Source organism: Carassius carassius, chromosome 5 (genome assembly GCF_963082965.1).
Source record: "Carassius carassius chromosome 5, fCarCar2.1, whole genome shotgun sequence".
Taxonomy (NCBI): Eukaryota; Metazoa; Chordata; class Actinopteri; order Cypriniformes; family Cyprinidae; genus Carassius; species Carassius carassius.
In genome coordinates this window covers 30,688,774-30,714,783 of record NC_081759.1, presented here as the reverse complement: position 1 = coordinate 30,714,783, position 26,010 = coordinate 30,688,774, and the positions used below count along the sequence as shown (strand labels likewise).

The 26,010-nt window shown below is 35.9% G+C and overlaps 1 protein-coding gene across 3 annotated transcripts in view; it reads right to left on the bottom strand.

The window, feature by feature from the left end:
- The window catches only part of dab2ipb (DAB2 interacting protein b), a 110,545-nt gene extending 92,082 nt beyond the window's left edge, over positions 1-18,463 (bottom strand). For 2 of the 3 annotated variants that reach the window (XM_059550563.1, XM_059550564.1), the window contains exons 1-2: positions 18,342-18,463; positions 12,004-12,130 (exon numbers count right to left, since the gene is read on the bottom strand). In XM_059550563.1, coding sequence (XP_059406546.1) covers positions 12,004-12,130; positions 18,342-18,461 — 247 coding nt within the window. In that variant the 5' untranslated portion in view covers positions 18,462-18,463. Of the gene's footprint in view, positions 1-9,523; positions 9,681-12,003; positions 12,131-18,341 lie in introns of those variants that run through there. The other variant, XM_059550567.1, reaches the window with a different exon arrangement.
- Between the last annotated feature and the right edge of the window lie 7,547 nt (positions 18,464-26,010).

Below are 26,010 nucleotides of genomic sequence, written 5' to 3'. Positions count from 1 at the left end.
TTCTATTAGTGGGGTCTGCCCCCAAAAAACTTTTAAACCCCACCAATTATTTATTTATTTTTATTTTTTATAATGTATTTTTAATGTAACAACAGGTAAAAAAATCAATCGAAATAAGATCTTTTTTTTTGGTCGGGGTTGGCTTTAAAAGTCTACCCGTCTCATAGTTTGTGTTAAATGCTGATCTTAAATGACTGACTTAAATTATATGCAAATAAAGAAAAAAAAGTCCTCTCTGGTTCTGTTGGGATTTTAGTTTGAGAGAGTGAAAAATCGGAGCAATGAGAAGACATGCAGGTCCTATTATACCATTAGTCAAATCTGTTAGTTTTTTGTAGGGCCTTTTTATTTCCATGATGCAAAAAATGCAGACAGGACTGCAGAGTCCAGTCATAAAAATGGAATTTACAGCACAGTACGCAGGCAAATTTTGTATAAAGAAATCTAAAGGAGCTCTGTAAACTTAAATGCGATATGGATTTGTGGATCTCTGTGTCAATGAATGGTGCAGTTTTGTCTACTACACATTTTCATAAATTGAAAATAAATTCAATTTATTACCTAAATAAAATGTATTAGGATAATATAGCAACATCCTTGAGTCCAAGTTGATTTTGATTAAAAATGAAAGGTCGGGAACTGAAAAATATAATCAATCACCCACAATGGTGGTGATTACGACTATGATATTATGAAACAAATATTATTTAATGTCTTATACAGTACTTCCCCTGTCTCTCACTGTCAGGAAGGAATATTATTTACAAGTATTTACATAACACTCATTCCACAGTTTCAGCACTTCATTTTTTTAATTACTTCTCTAAATTAGTTTTGTATATTTTGACAAACATTCACTTGTTTCATTTACAACTCTGTATCTCAGTTACTGCATTTCTCAAATTATTTTCTTGACTCTGTACAATGAAAATAAAGAGCCCATGCCTCAAAGAGAAAGGAACAAGATATGAGATCAATTTTACATTCACTTTGACAACTATGTTTCCAACAGCCTCAGAGGACAGTTATTATTCATTTCTACAGAACCACCTCATACTCTCATTCAATAAACTTCATTCCTAACTAAGAAGCTATGCACTCAGCACTAATTATTTCACCACCTTTCACTCTAGCTTTAGTTTTTCATGTTTTAATACACGCTGAGTAAACACTAGATAAACCTCTAACGATGCCTTTAATGACATTGAGGTAATGGAACCGAAACGAATGAACATCTAATGATTGCCCACTGCAGCAGACAGAGTTAACACTAACCTGATAAGGTGGCAGACCTTTTAAAACAGACCTTTAGAAGTATACAGTCACTGCACAATCACTTACTTTGATGGGGTTAAAAGCCATTTCTAGATCGAAGTGCCACATTTAGACCAAGTACTAATTAAGCTGCTTACAGTTCAGAAATGCAATTAAAATCGTCAAGATTGTTTATTGCAATCTGCTGAAAATCGCTAATATACAACATTATTTCTACACATTTTATATTACATATTTGTATTATTTTAAATTATAAATATAAATAATAAACATTATTATTATTATTATTATTAACATAACGAACCGTCATCTTTGTGTAACACTTTGTGTAAACACTGCATTTCTTTAGCTAAAGTCTGACCCAATTGCCAAAAGGCAGGTTTTGTAGAAAACTTTCATAAGCATTGAGGAAGAATTTCAACAGCTGTCACCACAGAGACAAAGCACTCCCTGTGAAGGACCCATGGGAGGTCTGGGATGAGCCTGTGTGAGAAAGGCCAGTGGTCAGCATGAGTGCCTGTCCTGAAAGCTAAAAAATGACAGAGCACCTGAATTCCCGCCTTGAAATGAACAAGTGAAACATTCCAGAGTCTGAAAAGGCCGCCTCACTTTACCACCCGAGAGACAGAAAAGCACTCCAAGAGGGAAGGTCTGGCTTAAAACACCCTCAAAATAGGTCTGGCAGTTTCCAGCAAGGCCTACATGCTTGACATGGTCAAAAACATGTTGTAACAGAATGGTATTTTTAAGAAAGGACTTATTAGCAGACTAGCTTTTGTAACTCAGCTCTCACCTCAGCTCTGCATTTCCATCAACTAAACAAGAAAGGAAAACAGACCAGATGAAAGATGGATTAGACTCTTCGCTTGCTGTTACCAAAAGTGATTAGCTTCTCATCCGAGGAAGCACTTAGCAGTCATACATGTTTTTTTTCACCAGCATCCAAATCAACGCTTGCTCCTTTCAACAGTGCTTAGATTGCTCAACAAAATTGTCTTCTCAGGCCTTTTGTTCTCAACATGTACAACGGATTGGAATTTGTAGGGTGCCTTGCAGCGATGCTATTTCTAAACGCATGCACAAAAAGCTACAGAGCTCAGCGAGTAAAGTCCTGTTTGAATGGGACTAGCTTTCCTGGAGAAGGTTAAGCAAATTTGTGTTTCATTATATACTTTGTCTTTTTACTAACCTGAATTGAACCCTTTGTTTTTGAAAAACCTCAGAAAAATTGTACTTTTTTATGCCAACCCTGGGTTCTTCTAAGAACTCTAATCCCATGTGGATGGGAAAGCCTGTGATCACAGTACCTTTTCTATTATCCTCATTTAACGCAACCTTTGATCATATACTGCAACTAAAGCTAGCATTCAAAAGTTTGGTGCTCATTATTTTTATGAAAGAATGTTTTTGAAAGAAATCTCTTATGCTCACCAAAGCTGTATTTATTTGATAAAGAAAACCATACTATTGTGAAATACAATCTTTAAAATAAATAATTTATTCATTCATTTTAAATATTATTTATTCCTGTTATTGCAAAGCTGAATTTTCAGCAGCCATTACTCCAGTCTTCAGTGCTGATTTAGTGATCAAGAAACTATTATTAACAATGCTGAAATAATAAAAATTGTGTAGAAACTGTGATAAATGTTTCAGGATTCTTTGATGAATAGAAACTTACAGCAAAGAACAGCATTTATTTAAAACAGAAATATTTTGTGAGATTCTAAATGTCTTTACTTCCACTTTTAATCAATTAATGCATCCTTGCTGAAATATGAATTTTCAATAATAATAATAAAAAAAAAAATAAAAAAAAACACCTTGCCTAAACTCTCACCCTAATATTGTTCCAAAACTTTATTGGCTTGTATTTTGTCCATACTAAGTCAATGAAGTCCAAAACTAAATTTTTTTTTTACTTTCCTTTAGGTGAAGAATATGTGAAACGGCCAGAGACAAACTCATCCAGAGACACAGATGGTTCTTCTGTAAATATTGCAGCTTGTCATTTAATGAGTTTCAGGCCATAAAGCTTTTGATTTACTTTAGTTACCACTTTAACAGAAATTTAAGTGAAAGGAAACAATGTGAATTCTTCTTTTGCTCCCAATATTTTCTTCTCAATGTTACTTTATACAAGGCAGGAAACATCTGACAGCCACATCTCCTATGAACTCTTGAGTCTCTCTTCTCCTTCACACACAGAAACACACACTCACGCAGCAGGACTTCCATCACCAACAAACAAACTGAAAGTCTACATAAGTGTTCAGATCACAGAGCGTCTTCAGAAAACAGACTAGCTCTACAAGCTCTATGCTGAAACCCTCGAGACATTTAAAAGCCTGAGACAGACCCAATCCTCCGTTGTTCTGTAACTAAATTTCTCTGTGACAAACTTGTCTGTTCAAATTCATTTACATTATATATTACTGCATCCACCACTCATTCTTAAGTTCTTTTAGTTCTTATCTTCATTTCTTTATATCTTCAATAATTTTAAAACTCACAATTTATATAATAACATTAACAGCTATGACACAATATAAAAATACTGACTATATGAGTATACCGTATGACATATGAAAGGTTTATTACAAAATGTTGCTGTGAAGGATGCTGTGGGGGGAAAAAAGGTGGAGAGACCAATCTTATTATTGCATACTTTAATTTATGCAAGTGGGGATCTGAGAAGTTCCAGAATTCATGACCTATGCCATTGCAGAAGTGCCATATTGATTCTAAAAGCAGAAAATTAAAAATATATGACAAGTAATGAAGATAAAGCAAGTAGTTCTCTGTATTTTATGCATTTGACTTTTTAAAAAAAGGGAGGAATTTAAATAACAACATTAATTACTATTGGAAAAAAAACCCCCTTCCAATTCACCATGAAGAACCCACAATTATCATTCTAAACTGATATATTTAAAACAACTTTTCATAGATGTGAAAACTGCACCTCTTACTGAATAAATTCTACAATCACCTATTAAAAATGCATTTTGATTATTTCGGAGCTCCGGCATCAATTTTGTACACAATCTGATCCCGTATTTGAGTTTGGTATTCTCCAGAAATGAACATGGCTTTGCATAAATGGAAGGTTGCCCAGACGGAGATTAGATTTGTTTCTGAAGAGGAATGAGATAGCACTGCCACATTCAAGCAGAGAAGTGTTGATTAAACCCTTCTTTTTCTAACCCTTTCAGTCACTCTCTCACTCACTCTATCAGCTTATTACTAAGCAGCATTGCAAAAGTTTTTTGTTTCACACAGTTTTTTGAGGTCGATCTTCAAACACCCGGAATACAAACGCGAGCAGCGCAGCATATGCAAATGTGCATACACGCAATGCACATAAAGACAGACATATGGACACATAAAAATAACTCTGAAAGTTTCAAATACCAGCATACTTGGCACACATACAAAGATATTGCTGCTGGACAAGCAGATGGTGCCAAAGTATCCCCAAGAGTCTTAATAAGATGCTAGCAAAAGCTGAAGGATAGAACATCAAACTTGATCTGTTCCCTTACGGTTCTCATGGGCTTCTGTAATGAACCCCCCTTTGAGCAACTCTGGAGACGAAGTATGAAACACCCAAAAGACTAAAGAGAATATAAAGACATTCTTCCCACAAGGTATTCAATTAGATGGGGACGCGCATACACATACTTTTTTGTCTTTGGTCTAATAATTAGAGTCCCCTCCAGTCAAAACAGACATGTATGCAGTTCCCATAGGCTAGAAGTGAGAGAGTCACTTGCCTTGTTTATCACTTCGGGAAAAATTATAGTAATACTCCCGCCCTTCCTTCCTCCCTCTCCTGCTCCACTTGCTCTCTCTTCTCCTCTACTCTGCTCAAAGAAAAGGAAGAGTGAAGTAGGATGACAAACATCCAGGCCTATTTCCATTTCAATGAGGGCCAGGGATTCTGTGTTCTATCTCATAAGAAATGACTCTCTCTCCCAACTCTCACCCCAAAATGATTAAAAGACCCCATGAGGTTGGAATTTTGTTGCTTTTAGCACAGTAGTGTAGCAATGAAAATATTCCTATTTAAAAATGTGTCCCAGTCTTCCAGGAAAACAGACACTTAATATTGTGGAGTCGTCCTGCACTACACAGGTGTTTGTCCTATCAAATGCCCTGTTAAACGAGATTGTCCCTCCCACTAACAACACCTGGACAGTTTACTATAAAGTAGAACATTTTTGGACCATGGCATAGCCACGAACCAAATGTTATAAGCCTAAACTTCCTGTTGTCAATAGAAAATGCATCAACAAAGGAAAGCAAACTGCCATCATTAAGTGATTTCTTGGTGTCTAGCACTGATCCATATATTTTCTGCACTGAGCCCAGATGCTCCCTGAGCTGATTTTGCATAGAGTAGCTAATTAGATATAACTGTTTAATTACAGTCCTACGCAGGGAATTTCACTATGGCACTTGCTCAGCAACTTCCTGACAACCACTGTAGGGCCAAGACTACTTTATTTCACAAAATATGAACCAAGAACCTGGCTTTGATAAGGACTATTACCTAGTAAAATTATCAGATGCAAATACATGCAACACAAAAAATATAGTTAAGTCAGTACTGTAACTGTAGAAAACACAACCAGGTACTGTAAATCAAGATGAACCACTGAGATTTGGGCAGTCAGGAGATTGCTAACTGCAAAATCTTCCCACAATGATATAAACTAAACCTTTTACCGTTACATCAGATTGCATAAGGTTTGCTATTTTTCAGCCCAAGCAAGGTTTTTACATATAACATTCATTTTAACATTATACCGTTTTCTCACAAAGAGAATATAAAAGACATTTATAATGAAATCAAGAGAATTTTATTGCAAATGAATGCTGTTCTTTTTAACTTTAAATTTATCAAATGTAATTAGTCCTGGGGGGAAAAAAACATTGTGTTTTCCACAAAAAAATAAAAATAAAAAAATGTTTAGGCAGCACAACCATTTTTAAATATAATAATGTTTTACAATATTCACAAAATTACAGTTTTACTGTAGTTTTGATCAAATAAATTATCTTTTAATAAATGAACACAAATCATCAAAATTCATGTCCTGCAGATGTTTTTATAATGGCTGCTGGCCAAATGAGTATGTGAGGGTTTAGTGATTCTGAATGGATCTGTAGCATATGCAATTCAAGGCAAGGTTGGTTAAGCTGGTTTAGTGTATTTTGCCATGTCTCTTTCTTCCTGTTTTGTATTGCAGCTACACTTAGGCTTTTTGTATTAAACATGCTTCAAACTAATGAATATATATATATATATATATATATATATATATATATATTTGTTTTTACTCTGTATAAATTAGTGCTGTCTTACGATTAATTGCATATATATTTTGAAAATATTTACATGAATATACATTTATATATTCAAATGATTATATTTTATATTATATATACATATATTTAAAAGAATAAACATAGCATATTTTTAAATATATACATGCTTGTCTTTGTATTTATATATAAAAATTTACACTGTACACACTCATGTAATATGTAAACAAAAACTTATTTTATATGCGATTAATTGCAATACATTGTGAATTATCAAAATAAATAAAAAAAGTTTTTTTTTTTTTACTAGTGACAATTAGTAAAGTGTTGTGGGGTGGTGACATTGTGTATGTTGTGTCAAAAGCCCACTGTCTTTGAAAACCCCTGACCTAATAATAATAGTTATAATACTTTTGCCTTGAATAAATCAAATACATTTATGTTCTTCTCGTGGTAACATTAAAATTGACTGAATCAGTAGTTAATGACTGAATCAAACTGAAAACATTAGGGTCACACCAACTAAAATATTTTTTAAGTGTCAGGTTGTGCAGAAATAGTTCTTTAATCCTCATCACTGGTATCTCCATTGCCGCCATCGCCATTTTTTTAAAGCAAAAAGCCACTCGAGGCATATCATTACAGTAATTTTTCCAAAGCTATAGGCCTTTAAAGCCGTTTCATCATGCCTTAGTCAAAATAACATAGGAATTCTTTAACTTTAAAACAGCACAAAGGATTAAATAAGCCCCTGTAGGTTAAGATTCAGATAGTAAAGCATGGAATTAGCACCCTGCTGACATACACTCGTAATAATAACAGCAAGAAGATGAGATTCCCTGGAGTGGCAGGAGAGAGAAGTATCCAAATGATGTCTATCCTTTTCATTGCCCTGGTTGCTTGCTCTCTCTTATCTTTAATTACTCTCGTCTGAATACTCACTACATTGGAGATAGTCCTCCACTTCATCTAGCAGCAGATGACACAAGATACAACAAATGCCAAGAAAGGGTCCATCCCTGTTTTCATAAAATGTTTTCTTTCTTCAACTCCCGTAATTGGTTTAGATACACAGATATGAACATTCAGAGCAGTTTTTGCTCTACTGATATAAATGGCTTTATTTTTAGGATAAGTGCATCTCTCATCCCATTATGACGCAAAATGCTTCATTGGATCCTAAAGCTTTTAATTCCTTCATTCGGCTGTTAAAGTGCATATTCAAAAGAAACTCTCTAACTGATTATGGGTACATCAAGAGTCCGGTCTATGAATTGGTCTTGGTTTAAGGGTTTAACTGCCTTGAATCGCATGGTGATACATTTTTACTTATATGGGAGGGCACCTACTCTGCCGAGGCAGGTCGGTTGTACTGTGTTATTTGGAGCTATTCTGGGATATTTTGAGGTTTGGCCTGGGCTTAAGACAGATGTTGGACTCGACTACTGTGTCATGGATTTGGGTTCCCTTGGCAGGACTTCCATTTTCTTTCTTGCTAGCTTTCTTTGCAAGCTCTCCATCGCTCTCTGTCCAGCATATCGACCCAGTTGGACCCTGAATGTCCTGTTTCCATAAAATACTTGAGCAATTGGCTCATTCAGCTAACCGCATTCTTCCAGAGCTCCTTACCTAGACCTGCACCGTAATCTCTGTGCATACAGACAAAGTAAAAAATAGTCAAATCATAATTTAATCATTGGGTTTTTAGAGCTCTCTGACATTGGAGATTGAAATATGCGAGCGGAAAAGAAGAGGGAGAATGTGAAGGAGAGGAGAAAGATTTATTTGTGTACATAAGTCAACCTCCCATCCCGTCCCACTCGCTCACACTTTCTCTCTGTCTCTCTTTCTCTCTCCCACACACGCACAGATACATATACTCTCTCCCCCTCTCAAACTAAAGCCACAAGAGACACACAATTTAGAGAAACACAATTCCTTTATGTGAAACTCCCTCTAACATAATCAAGTCTGCACAGCACACTCCAGTCACCCACAACCCACGTCACACACACTCCTTCAAGAAATACAACAGCCAATTAGAAAATATAAGTGCCTATATAGTAGAGATGGACAGAGAAAGACAAAAAAAGTTAAATAATAAAATAGTAAAATAACAGTATTACACTGTTCACCTGCTTGAACTACACCTTAAAGTACATCTTTGGATTCACTATGTTCATTCTAAAGACAGAAATGCATGTAGTTCTTAAGTACAGTGCTAGAAAGACTTTTTTCTTTTTGCCTTCTTCAAATTGCAGCTTATTTTGGTCAGAAAATACCAACTTATACCAACAAATACTAGACTGGAATAGACTAGCTGACAGACATACATACATACATAATGGGCCATTTAACACTGGGTTTACCTGACATTTATTAGACCACAATAACCGACCGAAAAGAAAAAACAGACAGCCAGACAGACATATAAATAAGAAAGAGAGAAAGGGAGAGAGAGAGAGAGAGACAGAGAGAGAATGGCAGCACAAAAAAAAAAAAAAAAAAACGTGGCTAAAATTTCTGATCAAAATTATTTCACATAAACTCAGAAACACAGCAAACACATACAGTTATGCTCCAGGATATCTGATTTACATGTCACTAATTTATTTAAACACACTTCAATTTAAAATGTAACAATTTCAAAGATTGTGAAGTCACTAATACTGTGAACTTTGGCACATTCAGTGATTATTTGCAAGTGTTTTCTAGTTTCTGTACAATATCCATTAGCTGTTAAGTGAACAGGCTTCGCGTGGTTGGTAGGCATGCTGTCAGAGGCTGAGACTATAGTTTTCAACAAACTCATGCATGTACTTTTACAGCATTTTAAACACTATATGCCAGCAATCCATCTCCTGTTCACCAATACTGAGGCAAGGGCCGAGAGCATCTTTCCTCCACAAGCACTTACCGGACTGACCCTCCGACTCAGGGCTCGTCTCAGACTCCATAACTTCGCAGATTGCTGAACTGCTGTCCAACAACTGAAAAACAGTACCGAAACGAGACAAATGGGAGGAGAAAGGAAGAGAGAGAGAGAGAGGGAGGGAAAGAGAGAGAGAGAGAGAGAGAGAGAGAGAGAGAGAGAGAGAGAGAGAAGAGGTTCTCCCTTTATCCTATGCATAGAGAACTGCTCTGTGCCCCAACTGTTGTTCTGTGTTTGTCTACTGCTCCAGAGAGAGAGAGACAGAGAGAGAAAAACAGACCCAGAATGGATGCATGTGGCGTGCATGCAGATTGACTATTCCTGTAAGTTGCGGTCTCTCTTTTGCTCCTACTTTTCACATGCTTCTTAAAGACACAGTATCAGTGACAAGACTTTTGCAGATTTTACTCGCACTGTCGGCAGTCTCTTTACAGAAGGACAAATAAACCAGCCAATATTTATGGAAGCCACTAATAAACCTGAGCCAAGAAACATAAATGCTATGTTTGGTATCAAATGTTAAGTATCAAACTGGACACTAGTACATTAGTGTATATGAGTGATAATGAGCTACCAGCATACCATCAGTCTAGGCATTTCAACGATTAATTTAGCTTTACTTTGCTATGCATCCTTGATAAACATGAATGGGTAATAGGACAACAGCAATATATTACAATCTATGTCTCACGTTGAAGTTTGTCTGTGAGCTACAAACATGTCAGTACCCAGCATTCAGCCCTACAGTGATGTGCAGAAGCTGGGTTAGACAACAGAGAACACAATACAGAAATCAACAATACTATTATTAAGTATTTGAGAGATATGTTAAAAAGGCTCCTTGATGAGTACCCTATTGATTTGATTTAAGCTTTTAATTTGCAGTATTGAGGCACAATACATGTTTTCTGTTCTTCAACTCCCGTTTAAAATGTTTTGATGTTCATGGATCAGGGTAGTGGGGTTGTTCCCACTCTTGTCCTCTGGTTCGAAATATCAAACAGAAGGTGCTCCAGTTCTCAAAGGGTGATAGAGATATACTTCAGTTTCTCTTTTATCTTCTATCAGTTATTCAGTATGCGGTGGGAGCAAACACGAAACTTCACTTTCAAAACAATTCTGAAAATACAGTTATAAATCTGACCAATGACCATACATTAATAAAATTTGATACATGTTATGTGTTATGAATTTGAGTATAATATAATATACTAGATATAAAATTATAAATTTTAATATACATTTACATATGCTGAATATGCAGTGTAACTCAATATGCAAACACAACTATACTGTGTTTATAATTATTATAACTATATAACTACAGTTAATAATTAACTATACACTATATATTCAGATTTATATTTAGAAATATACAAATATTTTAAACTATACAGTATATTGAGATTTTATATATATTCTGTATGGTCCCAATACAATATAATTAAATGTGGTTGGTTACAAAAAAATAATAATAATAAAATTCATTACCTAAATCATTACCATAGGTGACAAATAAGCAGCCTCAAAAGATATCCGAATTAAAAACAGAACACTGCATGCATGAAACTCTGCAGCAACAAATGTGTTGCTCGTTTAAAATACATACTTCTCAGTACTCTCCTGTACTCAGTAAAACAGAAGCGATACTAGACAAACTCCAGCATTTTCAGCACAGTTTTTCAGCACAGTTGAGTGGACTCAGACCAACTATTTTGATAGAGGGAAATAAGTTTCAACATTTATGTTCCTCAGGCATTCCCATTTAATAGAAAATAGTATGTTCATGGGAAAACGTACATGAGTTAGTAGGCCAACAAAATAGCACAAAACAACATCAGCCAAATAAAGTATGCACACAACATAGATAACAGGCAAAAATGTGAACAAAATAAAAACATGAGTATAAAAGTTAGTCCAAACTACGCAGCCCTAGAAGAAACATTCTTTGACAGAAGAAAATAATATTTCAGCCAACATCCTCCCCTGCTGGCCTTAATAAAAATGACAAGGCTTAAATAACTGAGAATAAGGTAGCATAGATAACTACTTCTTCAAAAAATAAAAACGTTTTAGTCAGAGACAAGGACAACTCCTAAATATATTTTCTCTCTGTGCTAATCACAAAAAAAAGAGTTTGTCTGCAAATAAGTAGCAACGGTAGTTTGTGACAAAAAAGTGTCAAAACAATTGACAGATTCCTCATAATTAAGATACAAAATAAAAGTAATGGTCATTTTATATTATAGGATATTTTGAGGAAAACACATTTTGACTAAGACTTTATAAACTTTTCTCATGTACAAAGAGTTAATTTAAGCAGATAAAACACTAAGACTCGAACATAACTACGAAACTATAATAAAAAAAAATGTATTCCCTTATATTCCCAGGTTTTCTATGACCATGAGAGACCTTGTCCCTGGCTGTGTTGTAAACTTGTGGAGTAACAGTAGTACACTCACCATTTTCCACTGACAGATGACAATGGAATTCTGGGAACTGCGTCTCCACAGGAACGCTAATGGTGCGACGCAGCTGTCTGGATTTGCAGGTGTCAGTCCTCTTCTCCTGTAGGAGCAGAGGGTGTATCTGACAGCAGAACACAAGAAAGAGAAAGAAAGACACAATTGAGCACACATTCACTTGACTCTCATCTCATTATTAATATATTCCATCCGAACTGAACAGATTCAAGTCAGACAATCAGAGGCAGCAAGACATAAAGAATTCAATAAAACAAGCACACAGATGGACAGAGTATGAATATATTAATCAAAGGGTTTCTAGCGACTTAAATTAATTACTGAATATGGCTATGCTATTTCATATATAATGCCAAATCATAAACATGCAAAAATATTTATTTTGTACAGGAACACTGAATATTTCATACTGATAGGAATACAGAAGGAGAAAGAGGAAGCGAGAGCAACTTAACTCTGGGGAATTTAGCGTCAGATTTGGGCAGCTCTGACTACCAAAATGACCCTGCGTTCCTTCCCAGAATCACGTTTAGACTACACATTCTCTTGAGACTATGCTACTCTGCTTTTGTTGTTATTACTAACTGTGAATTTGCCCTTAAGAAACAGTCCAGATTCAATTTCAGCCACAGCAATGTGGTTTACTGACAGTCCAAATCAATTTAATGCTACTGACATTTTAGTTTCATAACCATGGTATTTGCCAAACCCTAAAAATATTTTAGGTCTGAAGTCAATGTGGAGTAAAATTTGATTCATATTATTTCTTTTCATATTAGCACTTGCCTGTAGGCTGATTCTTTTCTTCCTTGGGAGAGTGATCTTAATTAAATGAAACAACATACAGTGCTAAAGGGCTTAGCAAAAGATATTGTATTTTTGAGATGGGAAAAGTAATACAAAAGACAAAAACAGTTGCTGCTTCTTAATAGTTTCACGAGTTCACGCTTAAATATAATTAGCTGGGTTATGGTATGTGTATTTGGCGTGCTGTCCAGGGAAGGCCTCCGAGCTCGGGAATGGCCCGAACCTAGAGTACCCCCCCTTCCCCGTCTATTTATAAAGTGAACTCGAAGTGAGGAGATGGGGTGGAGGAGGGATGCTGATAAACAGTCAATGGATAGAGGTAAGTCAGTGATATTTATACTATAGTATTGATTACTTGATTGTGGTCCACCTGTGTTAATTAGGCTAAGTATCTGACGCGCTCCTCCCGAATCTTGTTAATAAAAAATAATTTAAGGTAGATGTTAAGATTATGTATAGTGTTACGTAATCGTACGTATCTTGAGTGTGCCTGTTGTATCTCTCTTGTTTCTGCTTTTTCGCCAGGATTTTCAGAAGCAACACCTGTTGTTAATCAATGCTCCTAAGTGTCAGCCTCTGCTGATTCACTCTTGTGACTGTTCTCCTAACCATAAAAGCCAGCTAGTTCTCCAGTGCAGGAGGGACGGGAGGTTTTCCTTCTGTCTCTCTTGTGAAGAGTCCCTGTCGCCTGTTGCAGACGTGTGGTTTCTTTTTGGTGACTGATTGTTGTAGGACTCTTGTTATTGAATCCCTGAGTACAGGGCTAGTTGTTTTCATGTTTTATTTATTTTCCAAGTACTAGGTAGGATTAAGGGATCTAAAATATGATCAGATTACCAATATTGCATGCTAATAAAGCAACTAGTTAATAGTGAGAATTGGTCCTTTGAGTGTTACCAAATTAGTTATTAAATAACAAAAACACTAAAGAAAACAGTGTGCCAAGAAAGCACAAAAACTATGTTTTTAAAATAAAACACATTGTGGTATGCATATTTAAATGCATTTTCTGTTATTTTAATACACCTATTTGCTTCCGGCTTCACTACTGTTCAGGCGCTCTTCCTTACTGCTCTGCACTTTGCACCCCGTTGATGTACTTTTCTCTGATTTTTCTAAGATTTTAACTTCAGCAGATCAGCACAGTGCTCAAACAACACATTTTTGGCAAAAAAACTAAACTAAAAAACTTTTCGGAACTGGAGTAATACTACAAAAAAAGAAGACTTGCTACTTTGCTTCCTACTGCCAGCAGTGTACATTTTGGAGTCGGGAAAATACAGCTGCCTACATTCAAACAGACAAGAAAGAAAATGCCTCTTGTGGAATCTACTTGCATGAAACGCCACAGACTTCTACAAAGGATTGCAGTTCTTGAAACAAAGTTACTTGATGTACTTCCAAAACAGGTGAAACACAAAGTAGATCATCATCACGGACCCTCTCAGCACACAGCCCATGAGTCCTGTGAATCTAGTAAATCTCAACAGTTGATACCAAGTGTAGAGGAACAAGCCGAAACTGATCAAAAGACTAATCGATGGCACAAACATCAGACATTAGATTGTCATGAGTATCTGGTATTGCTGCCGTAGCATCCTCTACCCCAGATATGACAAGGCTTGCAAACATTGGACTTTTCCAAACTCCCTGAAAACTGCAGTTGTTAAGCCCCTACTGATAACATCTTGATATTCTTGAGCACGATATATCTTGAGCAACTATAGACCAATATCAAATCTTCCTTTATAGGCAAGATTATTGAAAAGGTAGTTTTTAAATCAGCTGAACAACTATTTTCAATTTTCAATCTGGTTTCCAACTGCATCACAACACCGAGACAGCGCTCATTAAGATAATGAATGATATGAGCCTTAATTCTGATTCTGGCAAAATCAATACCATGACTTAGGTGCCCTTGAGCAAGGCATTGAACCCCCAACTGCTCCCCGGGCGCCGCAGCATAATGGCTGCCCACTGCTCCGGGTGTGTGCTCACAGTGTGTGTGTGTGTTCACTGCTCTGTGTGTGTGCATTTCGGATGGGTTAAATGCAGAGCACAAATTCTGAGTATGGGTCACCATACTTGGCTGAATGTCACGTCACTCACTCACTCAAAATATCAGTGCTGTAACTTACTACTAGATCCCAGTGCTGCGTTTGACACTGTTGATCATAACATACTTACAGAGAGACTGGAAAAGTGGGTCGGGCTTTCTGAGATGGTACTCAAATGGTTTAGGTCATACTTAGAAGGGAGAGGTTATAAAAAATAAAATAAAAAATATGCATTTAGCAAACACTTTTATCCAAATCGACTTACAGTGCATTCAGGCTATCAATTTTTACCTATCATGTGTTCCCGGGGAATCAAACCACCAACCTTGCGCTTGATAACGCAATGCTCTACCAATTGAGCTACAGGAACACTTATTATGTGAGTATAGGAGTGCATAAATCTAAGTTGAAGTTGAAGTTGAAATATCTTTAATGTCCCCAAGGGGCAATTTGGTTCACAACAAGTAGCCAACACATGCACATTCGCACAAAACACATAAAACCATAAGGTAATAGGTAAATAAAAACATAAATACACATGTACCTATAGTTTGTTGAGAAACCCAACAGCTAATGGTACAAATGATTTCAAATATCTGTTGGATCTGGCACGTTTTCGGTAAGTATACCTCCTTCCTGATGGTAGGAGGCAAAATTCAGAGTGTAGTGGGTGAGTGATGTTAACCAAAATGGCCATTGTCCTCTGTGTAGCTCTGGCCTCATATATATGCTCAATGCTGTTAAGATCAATGCCAATTATTTTCCGACATATGCTAACATTAAGTGGATGCATGTCCATGACATGCGGAGTACCACAAGGCTCAATTCTTGCAACACTCTTGTTTAGCCTGTATATGCTCCCACTAACTCGCATAATGAGAAAGAACCAAATCGCCAATCACAGCTAGCCTTATCTCCAAATGACTACAGCCCCATTGACTCCCTCTGCCAATGTATTGATGAAATTAACAGTTGGATGTGCGAGAACTTTCTTCAGTTAAACAAGGAGAAAACTGAAGTTATTGCATTTGGAAACAAATATGAAGTTCTCAAGGTGAATGCATACCTTGACTCTAGGGGTCAAACAACTAAAAACTTGGTATGTTTCTGGAGACAGACCTTTGTTTCAGTAGTCATGTCAAAGCAGTAACTAAATCAGCATACTATCATCTCAAAAACATTGCAAGAATTAGATTTTGTTTTTCAGTCAAGACTTGGAGAAACTTGTTCATGCCTTTGTCACCAACAGGGTGGACTAATGTAATGGGCTCCTCACTGACCTTCCCAAAAAGACCATTAGACAGGATTCTGACTAGAACAAGAAAATCTGAGCATATAACACCAGTCCTCAGGTCCTTACACTGGCTTTCAGTTACATTTAGGATTGATTTTAAAGTACTTTTACTCGTTTATAAATCACTCAATGACCTAGGACCTAAAAACAGTTCAGATATGCTCACTGAATATAAACCTTACAGACCACTCAGTTAGAAATACCAAGGGTTCAAACAAAACAAGGGGAGTCTGCTTTTAGCTATTATGCTGCCCGCAGTTGGAACCAGCTTCCAGAAGAGATCAGATGTGCTAAAACATTAGCCATATTTAAATCCAGACTCATCGGTTTAGCTATGCATTTATTGAATGAGCACTGTGCAACGTCCAAACTGATTGCGCTGTATTTTATATATAATAATTTTCTGTATTTATCTTTTTTTAAATTAATTTAAAACGTTTTTAAAGTCCTTGTTTTAATGTCATGTTTTTTTATGATTATTTTACTTCCTTTTATGTAAAGCAATTTGAATTACCATTATGTAAGAAATGTGCTATTTAAATAAACCTGCCTTGCCTTGTTACAGTATAAATACCATTACCCTTACCCACACCCTAATATAAAACTTTCTGCACTTTTACAATTAAAAGAAATATTATATTTAAACACTTTCTACAAATGAGAACACTCCCAAAAGAAGATTGTCAGATTTAGCTATGTCTACAAATGTGTTCCCGAATAATGGTTAAGTACACACATATATACTTAATATTTACCTACATCATATTTTGACATCTTGTATAAAAACTTCAAAGCTGAATTTCTTCTTCCCCTCATAGAGTAAACTGAATTAAAAGACATTGTACTTTATATGAATAAAACTGATGTGTCTGAACATACATTTATAGCACAAGATCAGTTTTTTATTTGTGGATAAAGACAACACTGTTCATTACTTCGTTTAGTTTACTTATCAAATTAAACTTTATCATGCTACTTTAAATAGTGGATAATATTTATAGTAATAAAAAATAAGACCGCTCTAGGTGTGTGTTAGTTGGACTCATGTAGCAACAACAAGGATGATTTTCTAAATAAATGAATCGGGAAAAAATCATCCTATAAGAACAGTAAGTACATGAACAAATTTTACAAAGCATTAAAGATCTGGTATTGCCAGGAGAGAATCTGTCTTTTGCTCCGCCTCAAGCAGAGAATCATTTACTACTGCTCTGTCTGGCCAGTAATAGGGGAGTGGAGATTTATTACAGCGCTGCTCTCTGGCTGATAACAGAGGATTTGACATACAGCGTGAGCTATGGGTGAGCGGAAAATGCTTTATCGACCACAGTACACAGCAAATATTCTTTGCAAGCGTGGGTCATCTATTGATTGTCTCTGTGGAACGCTGTGTGTCTTGGCTGCCAGGCCGAAAAGTGAGCTCAGGGAGCCTGCTGATGTACCGCACTTCTGCACATGTCACAATGACAAACTACACACAGCTAACATGCTATTCACTCTCATGTGCTTGGACTAGTTCAGTCACAACCAGCACAAAATACTTTGCCCTTCTGCCTCTTCCCTTCTTTTTTTGAAACACTAGATTTTTGGATTTTAATTTTTAGTATTTGATACTGCACAAAAAAACAAGGTGAATGTGTAATTTGTTCCTAATAATTCCTTAAATAGAAAGTTCAAAATAACAGCATTCATTTTAAATAGAAATATTTTAAGTTATATAAGTTTGCGGGCAGTTACTATAAGTATTCAAGTAACAAAACAAGATTTTGCGGTCTCCTTAAACCAAATAGAAAAAAGTGGTTTCATTTTTATCAAGTGCAAAACAGTAAAAATAAATAGCCACTGTTACTCCCAAATATACTTTTTAGTTCAATCTTAGTACAAACAAGACATTTACAGCTAAATATTTGACTAAAATCACTATGTTAGTAAATATTCAATATGTGATAAATATATGACATGCGAAATGAGATCACATGCATTTCTAACCACAACATAATTTGGTTTCAATGATCCAAATTAACCCTGTTTACACTTACTGTATATTTAGCACTATCATTTCACCTGAAATGTATTTAAATACCATAGCCAGTTAAGAAAAACTGTAAGGGCATGCGGAAAATATGAGAAAAGGCTCTTTCTGTGTCATTGCATAATACCTCCTCTTTGTCCAGCAGCAGCATTTGATAGTCGGTGACCACACAGAACTTGGAGTTCCACACGGCACGTTCAGCACACGGGTGACCACAAGACATCCAGTGGCCTGCAGGATCCCTCATATCTGACAAGACAGAAGAAAGACCAGAAATAGAGAATGATGAGAAGTACAACAAAAAAGCACATGGAAAATCAGAAAAGATGAGAGGTGAAGGGATTTCTGCCAGGCTTCCTGTTTGGATCATGTATTTAAAGACTGGCCTGTGCCTTCCCATTTACTCCTCCTCTTTACAAAAGTCAAACAAAATCCTGCAAGATCTGCAAAGCAAACAATTCCTGAACCTGTAGCAGACATGTCTTCCAAATGAAACAAGAGCACTTGGAACACATTTATATGGTAATGAGGCTCCAGCTTTTGCCACAATGAGATTTCCAAATATTTCACCCAGTGAGCAAGACATATTGCCATGTTAATTTGAGTGTGATATACAGAACATAAGTAAAGTGAATTACAACTCTGTAATAGTGTTGCTTTTTTGCATTTCATATGGAGACATCGACTTGCCGCATGGAACGTTAACAATCTCATCTTGTTTCAGAATATTGAACAAGCCTGCTGGACTCTGTTCTCATTCTCATTCATGGCAAACCTCTGCTTCTCATGAATGAAGGTAAAAAGCATTTTACAGCCAAATAATTAATTAGTTGAAGTTAGCTGTTACATTTTGTGTCCTTTAAGAATGGAAACTGTCCATGGGTGCTCTATGAAACATTACCGATTAATGTATTGTTTAATAATTTTCACTGTTACATTTTTCTAATGTAATGTATATTTTAAAAGAATTTTTTCAGCATCATTACTCCAGTCCTCAGTGTCACATGATCTTTCAGAAATCACTCAAGTGTGCTGATTTCTATCAAGAAACATCTCTTATTATATTTTCGTGATATATTTTTTTCAGTATTCTTTGATGAATAAAAACATCAAAAGAACACCAATAAATATGTTTTCGTAACATTAGAAATCTTTACTCTTACTTTTGATCAGCTTATTGCCTCCTTGCTGAATTTATTGTATTATGTATTAATTTGATTAATAAAAAAAAATGTTTTGAATTGTATATACATAAAGTCAGTTAAAGTGATTTGTCAGAGCATGATAATAATAAAGTAAAATTTTAAATATTGTGTTTTAAATCTAGTTGAACTTTAAATGAATCATCATAACATCCAAATCAATAGTGATGTTACCAGGGTTTTTTCAATTTATCAAACTATCATATACAAACATAAATAAAAATTTAATATCACAACTGTTTCCAAAATGTAAGATTATAAATCAGCATATAAGGATGATTTCTGAAGAATCATGTGACACTGAAGACTGGTGTAATGATGTTCAAAATTCAGCTTTGCATCACAGAAAAAACATATTTTAAAGGTGCTGTATATAGGTTTTTGACTCTTCTAAAGCATAAAAATACCATAATACGTTTGCAGATATTTAAGAAACATACTAAGTTAACATATTTGTTTATCTGAAGAACAATGCTACAGTCTGTTATTGTCCTTCGAAAATGAACGTTCCGGGCTGGAATGTCTGTAGTTGTTTTGGTTTGTGAAGCCTGCCCACTGCTAGTTTACCCAATTGTACTGTATCTTGCTATCTCGGGTTGCCAGTTTGCAGGAAACACAGCGCATTTCATTTCATGCATCGCCAAGTGCACTAGTTCTTGCTTTGTGTCGTCAATCTGGTAACCTGTGTGTGCCTCAAGTCTGAGGAGGAGGGGCCGGGTGAAAAAAACCCTCTCCAATATTTAGAATTTGGACAACAATAGAATTTGGTTCAACCACTTGGTGTCAATCCTACATACAGCACCTTTAAAATATACATAAGGGAAACCACACTCTAAAAAAACCCAGCACTGGGTGAAATATGGACAAACCCAGCTATTGGGTTGTTTTGACCCAGCAGTTTGTTTAAATGTTTGACCCAAGCTTCTAGGAAGTAACCCAACCACTGGGTCAAAACAACCCAATTGCTAGGTTTGTTCATAATTCACCCAGCACTGGGTTGTATTTAACCCAGCATTTTTTATTTTAAATTGTGATGCCAGGAATACTGCACAATATTACCATTTGGTTCTGTATTTGTTATCAAATAAATGAAAGCTTGATGAGCAAAAGATATGCAATGTTTAAAACATTAAAATAGTCATGTTTCCAAACTTTTGCCCAGTACTGTACTCCTGTATGATAACAGAAAACTGGCTAGCTGAAAGAGCATCACAGCGTGAGCTATTTTATTCCTCATAAATTGTCAAATAAAAGTGCTAACTTGCTTATATTTGTCATATCTTGATTTTACTGGCTAGCTAGCTACTTTATAAACACTTGGTATTCACTAGTTAAACTTGAATACCATAGATCAAATATATTAAAAATATAAAAACGTAGATGTTGTCTTTGGGCTCAAATGCAACAAGTGTGTCTTCAGAGAAACTGGAGGGGAATTCGTCTTCAGAGAAACTGGAGGGGAATTCCCCTCTTAGGTGACTAGAGGGCATTGTGTGTGGAGGATGGACTTTTTTAAGACTTCTGTTTATTATTATCTCACCTAAATGTTTGTTACAGTCTATATGGTTTGTTCAGTCAGTGTATTTGTTTTTACAATGGTTTAGCCTTATTTAGTTGCACAGTATATTACACACAGCCTTTTTTAAACTATTTTTTTTGTAATATTCATGTAATTTACATTAATACTTACCAAGATGGACATTTTTATATTTTGTGTACAGGATTTAAGAAATGATCTGTTCATGTTATGGAGGAAAGCACAGTGCATGTAGGGGGTGTGGCCTCAATAGCCCTGCAGTGAGCAGTGTGCTGTGTGCATGTGATACAGAAATTAAACTGAAATTGCATTAAATCAGGTTGTTTTAACCAAGATTATGCTGCAAGATTTTTTTCTCACCTACATTTAACCCCCCAGTTCCTGCAATTTTGCACATTTCCTGTTAAATCCTATATATTAACATTAATTCCCATGGAAAGTTTCCAGACTTGAAAATTTCCATAATTTTGCAACCCTAGATTTTACTGACTTAGTCTTCGCTACATTAATTGTACAATTTTATATAATTTTACAACACTATATTTCACTACAGTATGTGCCAATAACAGAATTGTAAAACATCAGAGACAAAGGTATAAACTATGAAACAGCAAAATGTGAACAGAACATTGTCATCTTGAGTGAGCTTCTCTATCTGACCTCCTGAGATGTTTCTATGCTCAAAGAACCCATTAAAGAACCCTTATTCTGTCAGAAAAAGTTTCTTTGTATGAAGATGCAGAAACACACACTTGGAAAGCACAGTCATTCACTTCCCCAACATCACAGTGTAATTGCTAGAATTTCTTTTCCGACTGGCAGTTAAAGTTATTAGAAATACTTCACAGAAATTGAATTCAGGAAATAATGACAATCAACAAGGGATGTCACATGACCTCTTGCCTTCAAAAAAACTAAACAGTTTAGTGAAAACATGGAATGCAAAGACAAATCCTGCTTAAGACTCATCTGACAGTATTAAACTCTTGCACATGCAAGCATACAGAACAGAAGTGTGTGTGTGTGTGTAAGTGTGCGTGTGTGCTTGTGTAAAAAAGATCTATATTTTTCTTCATCTCTCATATCTTAGTCAACTCCATTACTATCTTCATTATTGTAACCATAAGCAATAATGTTTCTGAAAGAGTACTCTGAGGAATATTAAATCCTGTAATCTTGTGATGAGAGAAGTCTTATCTTTCAATTTTAATGTGATTGTGCAGATGCAATTAGCAGTGTAGAATCATTGTGAATGCCGGACACTGCACAATCAATGCCTGCTATATACTGTATAGGCAATACACTTAATAGCCTCCTCAAAGGGACACACACAGCTCAGAGATTTGAGCATGTAAGGCAACCATTACAAGCCTATCATGTACACAAACCCACACACTGCTTTAGAAAGATGAACATATGGCTAAACACAAATTGCTAGAAGTAGTGACTTTTCTCCCAAGATAGTGGTAGCTCTGAAGTGGCCAATCTGTTCTCCTCAAAGCACAAATACCTATGGACCAAGAAAAACAAAACACTATCTGGAAACAAGAATATTATTACACTTCAATGTTTAGTGCCAAAAACAACTGATAACTACTTTAACATAAGGTTATAAAGGCAACAAAAACTGTTTTTAATACAATGATACTACTTAAAAAAAAAAAAAAAAAAAAAAAAGTTTCCTCTGTTCAAAGTATACAATTACTAAACCGGAACCTTACAAATTACTTTAGTGAAATGCTCTAGATAGACAACAATGCAGTGCATTCTAGGATTGCCAGAATAGGGACAAGCAAATAAATTATTACATTAAATATTGAAACATCATTTAAAAAACATCACTGTTCAAGTGACAGTGTATGTGTTTCTACCCACTATTAGAGTTATATCAGATGTATGCACCTTTAAAACAGATTTTTAATTTAATTAATATATATTTTATGCTTTCAAAATCAATCAATAAAATCAGGGCTATCAATACAACAAAATTTTATTTTGCCTGGGCTTGGCAAGTCAAGGCAAGGCATGGCATGGCATGGCATGGCATAGCAAAGCAAAGCAAAGCAAAGCATAGCATAACACGAATGAAAGTGTAACACAGTGGTTCCCAAGTCTGGTCCTAGAGGCACCTCAACACTGCACATTTTGCATGTCTCCTTTCTATGACACACCAATTTCAGGTCTTGGAGTCTCTACTAATCAGCCGATGATCTGAATCATGTGTATTTGACTAAATAGACATGCAAACATGCAGTGTCGGCATGCCTCCAGGAACAGGGTTAGGAACAACTGTTGTAACACATTTGGTAAATGTTTGATAAAACAGTTAAATATAATTCATTTTTATATTTAAAGGGTTCATCGGATGCCAATTTTCCACAAGTTGATATGATTCTTTTGGGCTTTAATGAAAAGTCTATAATATTTCTCAATGGTGCATTTTCTCAATATGGTGCAGTTGCGTTCAAGTGTCCCGAGACTGAATCCCGCCTCAAAGACCTTACCTGTTCCCAGCCCCCATCTCTATCTCCCACTCACTTCCTGTCATATCTCTAACTGTCCTGGAAACATGCAAAAATGCCCCCAAAATTAAAAAAATTTAAATTAGCGAAAAACGACACCCTTTTTACCGTGTCAAAATCAGCTTGGCAGCCATCAACCCATATTGTTGCATGTTGCTTTAAATGCTAATGCTCTCTAGATGTGTACACACACTGCCAATACACATTTATGTTCAAACAACATATAAAAGTGAATTTAGCATCTGATGACTCCTTTAAATAAACTAAAAGAAAGCCTACCCATTTGTTCTTCTGAATATATCCAAATACATGCTGGATCAAAAATAAAAATAATAATAATAAAAAAAAAATGTCTATGTCAGTGGTTCTCAATTCCAGTCGTCGCGACCTCCTGTTCTGCACATTTTGTATGTCACTCTCTGTTAACAAACCTGATTCAGATAATCAGCTCGTTAGAAGTGAGCTCTGTGCATGAACTGTGTTCCCATTGACATGGTCCCTACACAGTGTTCATTGCCCCCTTCTCCCTGAGCAGGGGAAATCTGTTGAAGTTTACCTCCCTTTGAAACATTAATTCACGAGGACTAGAATTGAGAACCGCTGGTCTATGTAGGCAGCTCATTAGGATTTGGATCAGCAAAACTTGTGTCTTCAGATAAATAAGAAAAGCATTTTAGCTCCTGTAAATCCGCAGTATATCAGGTCCTGGATCCCTGACAGGATGTTGTTACTCAAACTAAGCACGGTACACAAGGTGGGTAATTAAATGTGATCTGCTGGTTCATTCCTTTTCCTATCAAGAAATTAGGGGCTGATTTTATTTTCAGTTACTTCAAAGTGTCATTTAATGGATTATGGCTTCATGCTATTATTGGAAGGGCAATTGGTCTTTAATCTTGGCAGGCAGTTTTCTGCTTCTCTAAATAAGCACTTTGTAATGACCACTGCTTTGATTTTATCAAAAAAATTATACCATTTTCTGTTAAAAGATGTTAATAATTTTAGAATTATTGCCTTTTTTTATTTAATCTGCTGAATCCATTCATAATGCGGTCATATAAAAAAGGAGATTACTTTATACCACTGCCAACGCGAAGCCCTTATCAGCGCAATAACATGCATACAAGGGAGGGGAAGAGATAGGGAGCAAAATACAAATGGCATAAGAGAGAGAGGGAGAAAAGAGAGATTTATTGCAAGTGTGACATGAAGGAGACACAGAGGAGTGTCTCTTGTCCTCATTGGCTAAAGTTTAAAATGCCCCTTTATAAAACAAAAAGAAAAATGTTTTCATTTTAACCATATTACAGTGGTTATCATTTGGAATCATCATTCGTTTTATTAAAAAGTGTTCAATTATTCATTTTTAAATTAAAACATAACTGTACTGTGGAAAACAAAGACTATCCAGGCAAGCTTCCTCTGTTTAATAAGGCACCTAAGCTTAAAGGGGTGATTGACAGTTTTTTTTTTAGGCTTATTGTGTTTATTGGGTGCAGTACAACGTGTTCATGCTAAGTAAAAAAAAAAAAAAAAAAAGCAATTTTTTTTTATATCATTTACCTTTATTCCACACCGGTCTGTCCCTTCTGACAAACACCTCAATTTATTTCCTGTTATTATGAAGCCCCTCCCTCAGATATACGCAATAGGCTGAGATTGGTCAGCTCGCTCAGTGTGTTGTGATTCACTAAACGCCTCTAGAGCGTGTCTTAACATACCGCCCCTCTCAAGCTCAGAATGTGCTCCGTTTGTATTGTAAACAATGACGTCCTCTATATTGCTTATCAGTTTGAGCCCGATTGAGATGCAGAGAATATTAATGAAGAGAATCATGCAGATCCTGTGCAAGCACGGCTTTTATTGCTATTTTTGTTTGTTGTTGTCTCATACTTTTAGATACACCGTTGTTTGTAAATGCTACTGCTTCTGTTAGCTTTTAATATACGGTTTTATTCTGATTAAAGCTTTAATATATCACAGCAACCATATGCGCATCCATGTATAATGCTTCTCAGTGCTTAGTAAAAATACGTGTGTAAATGGAAGTTTTTTGTAGCTGATCCTTTGACGATCTGAATGAGAGAGAGAGAGAGAGAGAGAGAGATGCAGAGCAAGGGGATGCGAGGAACAGGATTGAGGACCACTGTTTTAGAACACTGGTTTTGAAACTTGTGAATCGTTTGAAGACAGATTTGCAATTCATATATGCACAAATCTTTACATGCACCCCTAGTTTTGTCTTCCTCTTCTCTAAAGCAGCACAACATGGCCTCATCCCCTTTGTTGCATATTCCCGGGGGCGGGGTTTATCTGGGTTCATGATGTCACAAACCCAGGAAGAAGCTTGTTGTAGTCCCTTACCAGCCATTTTTGTAGGAAGAAGCTTGTTGTAGTCCCTTACCAGCCATTTTTGTAGGAATTAAACTGCTAGAATTTGAAATGACGATATCTCTGTTTGCATTGAACTTTCAGCACTGCAACTTTGCGGATATTGTTTATGCTCAAACAGCAACATTACAAGCTAACGTTAAA